Source organism: Elephas maximus, chromosome 12 (genome assembly GCF_024166365.1).
Source record: "Elephas maximus indicus isolate mEleMax1 chromosome 12, mEleMax1 primary haplotype, whole genome shotgun sequence".
In the NCBI taxonomy this organism is placed as follows: Eukaryota; Metazoa; Chordata; class Mammalia; order Proboscidea; family Elephantidae; genus Elephas; species Elephas maximus.
This window is the reverse complement of record NC_064830.1, coordinates 81,419,698-81,432,589: the sequence shown is the minus strand read 5'-3', so window position 1 is coordinate 81,432,589 and position 12,892 is coordinate 81,419,698. Positions and strand designations below refer to the sequence as shown.

General features: G+C 37.2%; 1 protein-coding gene across 1 annotated transcript in view; it reads right to left on the bottom strand.

Annotated features, from left to right (window-relative positions):
• The window catches only part of LOC126087505 (phospholipid-transporting ATPase ABCA3-like), a 239,836-nt gene that overhangs the window by 180,554 nt on the left and 46,390 nt on the right, over positions 1-12,892 (bottom strand). Inside the window, exons 4-5 of the mRNA XM_049905036.1 lie at positions 8,870-8,997; positions 6,702-6,855 (exon numbers count right to left, since the gene is read on the bottom strand). Coding sequence (XP_049760993.1) covers positions 6,702-6,855; positions 8,870-8,997 — 282 coding nt within the window. The remainder of the gene's footprint in view (positions 1-6,701; positions 6,856-8,869; positions 8,998-12,892) is intronic.

Below are 12,892 nucleotides of genomic sequence, written 5' to 3'. Positions count from 1 at the left end.
TTTTGAATGATCTTCAGCAAAATTTTACTTGTGTGTGATACTGGTATTGTTTGGTAACTTCCACATTCTATTGGATCGCCTTTCTTTGGAATGGGCATAAATATGAATCTTTTCTCATCAGTTAGCCAGGTAGCTGTCTTCCAAATTTCTTGGAATAGACAAGTGAGCACTTCCAGAGTTGCATCTGTTTGCTGAAACATTTCAATCAGTATTCTATCAATTCCTGAAGCCCTGTTTTTCACCAATGCCTTTGATGCAACTTGGACTTCTTCCTTCAGTACCATCGGTTCTCGATCATATGCTACCTCCTGAAATGGTTGAACATTAATCAATTCTTCTTGGTACAGTGAATCTGTGTACCCCTTTCACCTTCTTTTGATGCTTCCTGTGTTGTTTAATATTTTCCCTGTAGAATCCAATATTGCAACTCAAAGCTTATATTTTTTTCTTCAGTTCTTTCAGCATGAGAAATGCTGAGCATGTTCTTCTCTTTTGGTTTTCTAACTCTAAGTCTTTGCACATTTCATTATATTTTACTTTGTCTTCTTGAGGCACCCTTTGAAGTCTTCTGTTCAGCTCTTTTACTGAATCATTTCTTCCTTTTCCTTTAGCTACTCTATGTTCAAGAACAAGTTTCAGAGTCTCTTCTGACATTTGTTTTGGTCTTTTCTTTCTTTCCTGTCTTTTCAATGACCTCTTGCTTTCTTCATGTATGATGTCCTTGATGTCATTCCACTACTTGACTGATCTTCAGTCATTAGTGTTTAATGAGTCAAACCTATTTTTTAGATGGTCTCTAAATTCAGGTGGCATATACTCAAGGTCATATTTTGGCTCTTGTGGACTTGTTCTAATTTTTTCAGCTTCAACTTGAACTTGCATATGAGCATACCCCACAGTCAGGCCGTGGCTTGTTCTGACTAATGATACTGAGATTTTCCATCATTTCTTTCCACAAATATAGTCAATTAGATTCCTCTGTATTTTAACTGGCATGGTCCACGTGCATAGTTACCATTTAGAAAAAAAGGTATTTGCAATAAAGAAGTTGTTGGTCTTGCAAAATTCTATCATGCGATCTCTGGCGTCCCTTCTGTCACCAAGGCCATATTTTCCAACTACTGTTCCTTCTTCTTTGTTTCCAACTTTCACATTCCAATCACCAGTAACTATCAATGCATCTTGATTGCATTTTGATCAATTTCAGATTGCAGAAGTGGATAAAATCTTCAATTTCCTCATCTTTGGCATTAGTGGTTGGTATGCAAATTTGAATAATACTCGTAGTAACTAGTCTTCCTTATAAAAAAATTAAAAAAAATTTTTTTTTATTTTTTTTTATATAGACATGTGGATATTATCCTGTTGCTGGAAACACTGTACTTCAGGATAGATCTTAAAATGTTCTTTTTGACAATAAATGCAACACTATTCCTCTTCAATTTATCATTTCTAGCATAGCAGACCATACTGCTGTCTGATTCAAAATGGCCAATATCTGTCCATTTCAGCTCACTAATGCCTAGGATATCGATCTTTATGTGTTCCATTTCATTTTGGATGATTTCCAATTTTCCTAGATTCATGCATTCCATGTATACCTCCCAGCACACTATTTGTTTATCTATGTCCCATCTGTTTTTGTTCCTTTTCCCTCACTTCTTTACCTCTTTTGGATTAAGTATCTTTTAGTATTCTATCTTATTTCTTTTTTTGGCTCTTAATCTACATTTATTTGTTTTAATTTTTATTGGTTGACCAAGAGATTACAAAATGTATTCTCATCTCATCACAATTTACACTGAATTAATAGCAGACAACTTTACATATACGTAAGAACTTGTCTTAGTCTGGGCTCTCAAGCAGAGCAAAACCAGTGCAGCATATGTAGAGAGAGAGATTTACTTCAAGGAAATGGCTCATGCGTTTGTGGGAGCTGGCAAGTCCCAAATCCATGGATCAGGAAGCAGGCTGAAGACTTCTGCTTGCTCACATGGTTGCAGGGTCTGATGAACCCAAAATCTGCACGTCAGGCAGCAAGTTAAAGGCTTCTGTAGGTTTATGTATCAAGAACCAGAGATCGGGTGATGAGAAGAGTGCAGGGCTCTGAGAGAGAAAGCAAGCCTTGACAAAACATCCATATGTATATTGGAGGCAGGCTACACCCCCAAGGAGACACCCCCTTTCACGTGATGGGCTGATTACATCAGATCACATCATGTAGGTGATTACATTATATTATAGAAGAGCAATCAGTCCAATGTCTGCCAAACCACTGAGAATCATAGCCTAGCCAAGCTGACACATAACATTAAGCATCACACTTACTTATAGAATAATTCCGTTTACCCCCTTTTCCTTCTTTGTTCAGTTTCTGCCATTTATTAACTTATATCTTAAATCCCATGATAACCCTGCTACTAAGTTTGCTTTAAAAAGTCAATAGGTTTTTATAGAAATTAAAATTTTCAAATGTATTATTTTATTTTTACTCATATATGGTATATACCATTTCTGGTGTTACTCTTTCTTATAGGTATGAGTTTCCTTGGTATTATTTATCTGTGAAGAACTTGCCTTAGCATTTCCTGTAGTTTGGCTGTGAGAGTGAAAAATGCAGCTCTCATTTAACTGAAAATGTCTTTCTTTCACTTTCATTTCCAAGGGATATTTTCAATGGATAAAGAATTCCAAGTTGATGTTGTCTTTTTATCAGTACTTAAAGATATTCTTCATTGTCACCTGGTTTCCATTGTTTCTGCTAAGATGTCAGCCATCATTCTTAATGCTATTCCTATGTATGCAATATGTCTCTTCTTTGTCAAGTTGCTTTTCAGATTTTCCTCTTGCCTTTGGTGTTCTGCAGCTTGATTATAAAGTATATAGGTATGTTTTGGGGTTTGTTTTTTTTTAATACTGATTTTGGTTTGCTGAGCTTTTTGCCTCCACAAATTTATAATTTTAACCAAATATGAAAATTATTCAACATTCCTTTAAACACATTTACTGCTTCATTCTATTTCTCCTCTTTTTATGGCATATCCAGGTACAAATATGTAACAATATCATCTCACAGGTCACTGATGTGTGTTTTGTTCAAACTGAGATAAAATTCACATATATAATTAACCATTTTAAAAATGTTCAGTTAAGTGGCATTTAGTACATTCACATGTTGTACAACTATCACCTTTATCTAGTTCCAAAACATTTTCATCATCCCAAAGGGGAAACACCACATCTATTAAACAGTTACTCTTCATTTCCTCTTCTTCTCAATCTTCGCAACCAGTAATCTAGATTGATCTATTCAGAGTATTGCATAGAAATGGACTCATACATAATGTTTTTGAGGTTAATCCACATTGCAGCATGCATCAGTACTTTTATCTCTTTTTATGTCTGAATAATGTCAATCTTTTTATCACTCTATTTTATGGAAGAAATGCATATCATATCCACATTTTTATTGACCTTTATTTGCTGTGCCCAATATTGTGTTAATCCCATTCTATGAATTTATTTAGGTATTGTATTTTTGTTCCAGAATTTCCATGTTTCAGTTTTAGTATGGAGGATCCTATTTACATAACTCAAATACGTTTTGCATTCCTTTTTATATTGAAAAGAACAGTGGAAAATACAATATAAATTTTGTTTGTTCCATAAAGAGTGCTAGCCCCTTCCTCTCTCATATAGTTACAGTGAGGAGCTGAACATTCAAATTCCATAGTAGTTTAGCTGAACTAAATCTGGGCCTCAGCTTTTATTAAACTGAACTCATCCCTGCTTTTAAATCACCTTTGGCCAATCCTACACACCCTGTGCCACTGCCAGTGGACAGATATTTTTTGTCATGCTTTCAAGGAGGACATGGCTGAGCTGAGTTTCAGCAAGTTTTGGTTTTCCTTTGGATTCAATTCCATCAGGCTGCAGAATACAAACACTACAAGACTACATGAGTTCCCTCTAACTCACTTTCTTTGCCAGCTACTGAGCAAAAATGACAGAATTTAGAAGAGTGAAAAATGTCAAACTGAAATGTTTATTTTTTATTTTGGGGCTCCTCATTCTAATCCATCCCACCAGTCCACACTACTGTTAAACACACAGCAGTTTTCTCAAAAGTGTCTCCAACAACAACTCAGAAAAGGAAGGTAAAAACGGTTGCACAACTTGAAGAACGTAATCAATGTTACTGAATTATACACGTAGAAACTGTTGAACTGGTGTATGTTTTGCTGTGTACATTCTCCAACCACGATAAAATAAAATATTAAAATGAAGTGAATAAAATAAAAAGTGTCTCCATTTGTTTCGCCCACTCACATATAGCCAGGCATCTGTCCCAGATAAGAAAGCCAGAGCATCTCTCTGATCACCTGTGAAGGGCTTATCCCTCTCTGGAATTCAGTTCATCAAAGCTTTCTTGCAAACTTTTTTCTTTGGTTTTTTTCTTGTTACTACCACAGAAGTAAAAGTCTTTCATATTCATTTACATCCTAACATCAGTCAAAAGTCTACAGTAATTCATTTTCAATGTATTTTACAAAAGCACTGGTCTACAATGGTTTGAAAATTCAAAACAAAAGAAAACTGGACCTTTACCAGAGAAGCACTGCCTTTAAGAATATTTGATTTCATTGGGACAAACATAGGTTCCATGCAGCTATCTGTGGGAGTCTAGATTCTGCACCAATATTCTTCTGGAGGATGAAATTGATAAGACCTTAAATTCAAGATTATTTATTTCCCAAGAAGCCCTTGGGACTGGAGAACAGAGTGAATATTCACAGTGACAGCAAGGTGGATCATATTTTCATAACTCAAATATGTTTTGTATTGCTTTCGATAACATAATGGGAACTGACATGAACTGCTGAACTGACATTCATTGGACACAGACTGCCTTTGTTCAAGTCTCAACTCCAATGCTTATGAGTTATTTAACCCTTAGCACAGTTTATATAATCTCTCTGAGGCTCACCTGCAAAATTGATATAACAGGACCTATCTCATAGTAGTTTGGAATCAAAGGAAGCACTCAAAATTGTAGCTATTATTACTGGAGAAGAAAAGAACAAAGGGCTAAAATAGTTATTTAAATAATAATTGTCTATCTATTAGGACTACTGTATAAATCAAGTTTATATTAAGAATAAAGTTATGGAAACAAGTAGGCAGTTCAACAAAAAAAATAGGGCTTAAGGGCTTAATAACTAATAAATATATTTTCATTTTATATCATTTACATACCTAAGTATGTATGTATACACACCTAAGTATGTATGTATGCACACACCTTTGTAGCCTCAGGTGAATAGGGTTGAGTTAATCACATGCCTTAGTCCATGACACACTGATTCTTGCCCTTTTAACCTGTTTTAGTTATTTATTCTCTTATACTCCTATACCCTTTGTTCCCCTCCCCTTCCTATTGGCAACCATTCTAGTGTTTGATGAGTTTTTTTACATCTGTGTAGCTTTTTTGCATATATTTTAATTAATGTAAATGAAATTGTATTATATATTTTATTCACTTAGTTATGTTTTTAAGATACACCACATATACATCTAGTTCAGTCTTTCTAATCAGTTGCCCTGACTGTCTCCAACTCCTTGTTATCACAACGACATTGCCAGGAACATTCTTCTAGATCCGTAAAAGAGTTTCTTTAGGGTCTTTACCTACGAGCATATTCTTAATTTGACTACTGCTGCCAAACTGGTCATATCAATGCATGCATCCTCCCTTCAGCAGGGCATTTGGGTTTCTACATCCTCATATCCCTGGTAAATTTTAGCATTATCCAGCTTTCTAATTTTTTCACCAGACTGACACTTGTAAGATAATACCCCAGACTAAGTTCACAATGCAGCAACATAAATTGGAAAATACATCAGATTCTTTTTGAAATTTTATGACTGGAAAAACAATGTTCAAAATATAACACAAAACACAATCTTGCCAACCTAAAATACCAACTATTTTCATATTTGGATATCTATTCCAGTTTTGTACAGATGATTATGTCATTTATGTAGTTATAATTTCATAATAGAGTTCTGGACTTTGCTTTTTCCGAAGGTTTCATGATGATTATTTTTAATGATTACACAATGGTCTGTCATGTTTTATTTCATACTTTCGTTAATCATTTAACTTACTTGGAGACATAGGTTGTTTTAAATTTTTAAGAATTATGCTAATTCTTTTGGTTGAATAATTTTCTCAGGGTAATTTGCATATCATTGACAAAAACAAAGCCCCACATTAAAGACTTTCTAATGGTATTTTGTGTAATACATTTCAATTTAAAATTTCCTATAATTATACTGAAAACCATTCAACAACTCAGGAGAATAACATGTCATTAACCACGCTGTGTTGGTACCTGGAAATGTGTACATTAAGTCATTAGAGTCAAAATTTCACAAGTAAATCTACAAAAAATATAACACTATACAATGATAATGATCAGGAAAGGATAAAAGATGATATAAATAAAGGGTTCAAATATATAGAATTTTTTGTATGAGTTTCTAGACACTGAAAATTTAAATTAAAAAATCACCACCACAGTAAATTAAAAACAAACAGCTTTCATCACAAACTTGAAGAAATATAAGTATAAATATGTGATGTCTCTTACTATATACAACTGGGACATTAAAATAAGGATGCTTAAGGATTTGCTCACCAGGATCTCCCCCGGTAGGGTCATACATGTTTCTGGGTCCTACAGAAGAAATAGGTGGGAAGAGAAAAGCTGTTCTCCAGCTTTTGACATGAATATAAGGCCCTGATATCAACTTCATCCTGTCGAAACTACTAAAACGCAGATAATATTTTACCTAGAAAGAGCAATAGGAAAAAAACAATATCTATAAACCAAAAAAAATTTTAATAAAAAACTGGAGACAAAATGAAGTTAAAATGCAAGTGGGAATATGTGATTTTGGAGGTGGTCTAACAAGTGCCAGAGTGGATTCTGGACATCAGGGAAGTGAGAGCACAAGCTCACGTGCTCTCTAAATTGGCCTCCCTTAATCTGTCCTCCCTCAAGTTCATGACATTTTTTATTTAAGTGTCAACAACACTTGGATGTATATTGTGGGTCTGCAGTGAGCAAACAGGGCAGCACCTTACATAACACTATGAATGTATTTTTTCCTAAACAGACAGCTTGGCATACATATTGAAATGAAATACACCAATGGGTGTTATTAATTTCTTTTCCCATTATGTCATCCAAGTGTTCTGGGACAAAAATCTCATCTTCTCCTAAAACTGACTTTAAGAAAGAATCCTATATGAGAGCAGAGGAGGAATGTAATAAAATATAAATGTGGAGTGTTGCATATTTTAATTATTAAATGAAAACATAATACCAATTCTGGAGATCTGAGTAAACTTCAAGGTAGATCATTCTGGGCCTAAGGAGCTTCATAAGGCAACAAATAATAGACCAAGAGTTGCCAAAAATCACTAAGATCAGGACGGAAAGGCTCATGCTGTAGTGTCTAGGTGAATACTCACATATTCAGTTACCAAGACAAAAAATTTAGGCACTTACAACATGCTCAAGGGTTAAGCCATAAAACGTGTCACTCAAGGAGCTCAAATTCTGGTTGAGGAAACAAATACTGTTATAATATAGTACATTTAGTGATAGAGCTATGTATGCTATATTATAGAAGTATGAGGGAAGACAGAAGTGGGTGTGGTCAGGCCCAACAGTACAGGGAGTCACAGTAGCCGAGTCTTAAAGGATAAATAAGAGTGAGCCAAGAGAAAGGGAGATTATACAAGGCAGGAGAGAACAAAATTCGAAACTGCACTCAAAACATTTTGACCAGGCTTTCTGCACACTGTTGAGTCTACACCAGCACTGAGTCAATAATTTGAGGAAAGTTGGCACATATGGAAGGGGCAAGAGCAGAATGAAAAGATACCTACGGCCCGACCACTGGATTCCTTACTTTTTCCTTCCATTGACAACCATGTATATCCTAAATGCAGAATTTGACTATATATATCTATATATGTGGATATATATATATATATACACTATCTATATATATACACACACACACGTATATATATTTGGACATATATATATTTGGATATATATATTTAGATATATATGTATGTTTGGATATGTATATACATATTTTTGGATATATACATATACTTGGATGTATATATATATATACACACACACACACACAGCCAAATACTGTACTTTGGTTATTTCCCTCAGTGCCAGTTAACATGTCTATAGGATCTGATAAAGATACACCAACTTCAAAGAACTGTCTTTCTCTCCTCTTTGAGGGCTTTTAGAATCTTCCTAAATATCTGCATATTTCCTAATTCTGGTTCAGCCTGCTGAGCCTTAGAGTAATTTTCTGGATTTTGATGTAGAGGAGAAGGCATAGGGTTCACTTAAAGAGGAGATTTTCCATGTTGGGATCCCTGCTGGCGAAGATGTATCTGGTTTATCACATCAGGTCCACTGACCTTGGAAATGTGCATTTTCTTCACCATCATCTGCAGGGCTGGAGGCAACTGCCATGTCAGACACAGTGGTAAAAGTAATATCAATTTATAATTTATAATTCAATTTATAAATGTGAACCCTGGTAGGTAGTGAACACAATTCTTTCCTCATCAGCACTGGCTAAAGTGTACAGATACTGAGGTTAATTAAATCTGGATTCAAATTCCTGCTCTGCCATGTACAAGCACTACAATCTTGGGCAAGTTAATTTTCCCACATATAAAACAGGATAATGATACCTCTACTTCATTAAATTCCTGGAACTTGAAGTACGATTATGAGGTTTTTGCATAAAACTTTCTCACCTTAAGTGGCAGGGGATCATAGCTATTTTTGAAGTCATGGTCAAAAACAATAGCAGCCAGCATTTTTTTAGAGTTATTTTCATACTTAATGTAATTCTCAAAATCTTTCTCTGAAGAAAAACCATGAACTGTAGAGAGAGAAAAATACAATATGTGAATTGGCCACACAAAGGCAAAACATCTGATAGCCCTTCCTATCTGTAGATTTGGATACCACCCTACATGGGTAAAAGGTTATCAAAATACTATACATTTCAAAACACTGTGGCTCAAATATTGCCACAGTAAACTACCTAATGGCTATTTGGAGTGTACAACAATTTTTAGGAATTTCTAAAGTTCTACCACAAATTTAAAATAATAATTGTTATAATAACTGCACATTCAAGTAAGCTAAGGGATGCTTCAAACCATTTCTGAAAAGTCCATCTTGAAGGAAAATAACAAAATTGATCTGTGCAATCTATTCAAAGTCCTATAATGTGGGAATCTCTTCTAGATAAAAAATACTGAGAGGAGAGGGGGCCAAGATGGCTGACTAGCTAGATGCTACCTCGGATCCCTCTTGCAACAAAGACTCGGAAAAACAAGTGAATCGATCACATACATGACAATCTACGAACCCTGAACAACAAACACAGATGTAAAGAGTTGACCTGAGTGACAGAGACGGAGAACAAACAACTACGGGGAAGCAGAGACTGTTTTCGGAGCCTGGAGCCAGCGTCCTAGTCAGGCAACCTTGGCGCTGGGCTTAGGACTGGGCGCAGGGGAGCTGAACACAACATCCTGTGATGACGCAAACAACGGGGCACAGCCCTACCCCCCTGAACTGACCTCGGGAGGGGGCCTAGCCGGTCCGCGCGGGCAGTGCGGCGACGCGGCTGGCGGGAGGAGAAGTCCCCAGGTGGCAGCGACTGGTTTTGGAGCTGGGAGTGCAGCGTCCCAGCCGGGGAACCTTGGCGCGGGGCTTTGGACTGGGTGCAGGGGAGCTGAGCAGGACATCCTGTGACGGTGCAAACACGGGGCACAGCCCTACCCCCCGAACTGATCCCGGAAGGGGGCCCAGCCAGTCCGCGCAGGCAGTGCGGTGACACGGCTGGCGGGAGGAGAAGTCCCCAGGAGGCAGCGACTGGTTTTGGAGCTGGGAGTGCAGCGTGCCAGCTGGGGAACCTTGACGCTGGGCTTTGGACTGGCAGCGGAGGAACTGACCGCGGCTTCTCCGGGCCTGACCCTTGGGGGCAATCTCTACCCAGCCAGCACACATAGGTGACACGCCCCTCGGGAATCTCAGATAAAATAGTCATCCCAAGCAAGACAAGCAACTTTGTCTATATTCCGGGGTGCTACTCTCTCCTGTTTTTCTGAACCCTCCCCTCCCCTTCCCAGGCAGCTTCATTAACGTTGGAATTTCCTGAGCCAGAGGGAGAATGGCTCCGCGGCTTTTCTTTTCCCATTGTTTTTTGGTCTTTTCCTAACTCATTCTTCTGGCCTGAGACAAGCAACCACAAAAAACCCATGGACCAAAAATCCTTCCCTAATTGGACTAAAAACACAGAACCAGCTCCAGCCAAGCATATGTGATCCATATCTTGGGCTTTCATCCCTACAGGGAACAAGGTGGCTATTATAATGCAAAGGCATTTCTGATAGGGATCTGACTGCATTTTTTTTTTTAGCAGATTTACTGGAAAAACAAGTTTCCCAGGTCTGATATCTCTGCGTATTCAACAGAGCCCTCACTGACCCACAACAGGGAACTGAGGGCTGAAGCTCCCCCCAGACCACCTAGCCTCCTGCCTTAGGGGTCTAAGGAGGGTGACACCTACCAATCTGTAGAGGTACTTGCATTGGGGGCCTAAGGTACAGCTGCAGAGCCCTCCCACCAAGGTGCTTTAGGAATAGAGACACACCTACCTCACTGACACTTGGGGGAAGCCTGTCAGCATCCTGCCCCCCCGGAGTGTGAACCCCAGCTGCTAAAAGAATCTGGTGCACACAACTATCACCACTACTTCTCAAGGTGGATAGGTGTTAGGGTGCAGCACACACTTGATGACCCAAAATCAGATTCTACTCAAGAATAGTGAATGGACTCAGGCATATATATCTGGCAACAGCCCAAACCAGCTGGTAATAGGTCATAAGTAAGTCAAGGGCTACAACAATCAAGACAGCACAACCTAGTAGCCCATCCACGTATACTGAAAGAAAGCAAAACAAGATAAGACTCAGTGAGCAAATATAGAATAAATCACTATAATATCTTAGTGATGGCTCGGAGACAGCAGTCGATATCAAACCACATACAGAAGCAGACCATGACAGCTTCTACAACCCCCCAAACAAAAGAATCAAAATCTTTCCCAAATGAAGATACAATCCTGGAATTATCAGATACAGAATATAAAAAAATAATTTACAGAATGCTTCAAGACATCAGGGATGACCTCAGAAATGAAATAAGGCAATCTGCAGAAAAAGCCAAGGAACACACTGATAAAACAGTTGAAGAACTCAAAAAGATTATTCAAGAACATAGTGGAAAAATTAATAAGCTGCAAGAATCCATAGAGAGACAGCATTCAGAAATCCAAAAGATTAAAAATAAAATTACAGAATTAGACAACGCAATAGGAAGTCAGAGGAGCAGACTCAAGCAATTAGAATGCAGAGTGGGAAATCTGGAGGACCAGGGAATTAACCAACATAATGGAAAAAAATCAGATAAAAGGATTTAAAAAAATGAAGAAACCCTAAGAATCATGTGGGACTCTATCAAGAAGGATAACTTGCGTGTGATTAGAGTCCCAGAACAGGGAGGGATAATAGAAAATACAGAGAGAATAGTTGAAGATCTGCTGACAGAAAACTTTCCTGACATCATGAAAGACGAAAGGATATCTACCCAAGATGCTCATCGAACCCCATTTAAGACTGATCCAAAAAGAAAAACACCAAGACATATTATCATCAAACTTGCCAAAACCAAAGATAAAGAGAAAATTTTAAAAGCAGCCAGGGATAAGAGAAAGGTCTCCTACAAGGGAGAATCAATAAGTTCAGACTACTCAGCAGAAACCATGCAGGCAAGAAGGCAATGAGATGACATAAACAGAGCACTGAAGGAGAAAAACTGCCAGCCAAGGATCATATATCCAGCAAAACTCTCTCTGAAATATGAAGGCAAACTTAAGATATTTACAGATAAACAGAAGCTTAGAGAATTTGCAAAAACAAAACCAAAGCTACAAGAAACACTAAAGGAAATTCTTTGGTCAGAAAACTAATAATATCAGATAACAGCACAACACAAGGTCACAAAACAGAACATCCCGATATCAACTCAAATAGGGAAATCACAAAAACAAATTAAGATTAATTTTCAAAAAAATGCTCAAAACAGGGAATCATTGAAGTCAATATGTAAAAGATCACAATAATCAAAAAGAGGGACTAAATACAGGTGGCACAGAACTGCCATATGGAGAGGGATACAAGGGGATATAGGACAATACAAGTTAGGTTTTTACTTAGAAAAATAGGGGTAAATATTAAGGTAACCACAAAGCGGTATAACAACTCCATATCTCAAAATAAAAACCACGAAAAATGTAACGACTCAACAAACATAAAGTCAAATACTATGAAAATGAAGATCACATAATTTACAAAGAAAAACGTCTCAGCAGAAAAAAGTAAGTGGAAAAATGAAATTGTCAACAACACACATAAAAAGGCATCAAAATGACAACACTGAACACTTACTTATCTATAATTACGCTGAATGTAAATGGACTAAATGCACCAATAAAGAGACAGAGAGTCTCAGACTAGATAAAGAAACACGATCCGTCTATATGCTGCCTACAAGAGACACACCTTAGACTTCGAGACACAAACAAATTAAAACTCAAAGGATGGAAAAAAATATATCAAGCAAACAATAAGCAAAAAAGGAGTAGCAATATTAATTTCTGACAAAATAGACTTTAGACTTAAATCCACCACAAAGAATAAAGA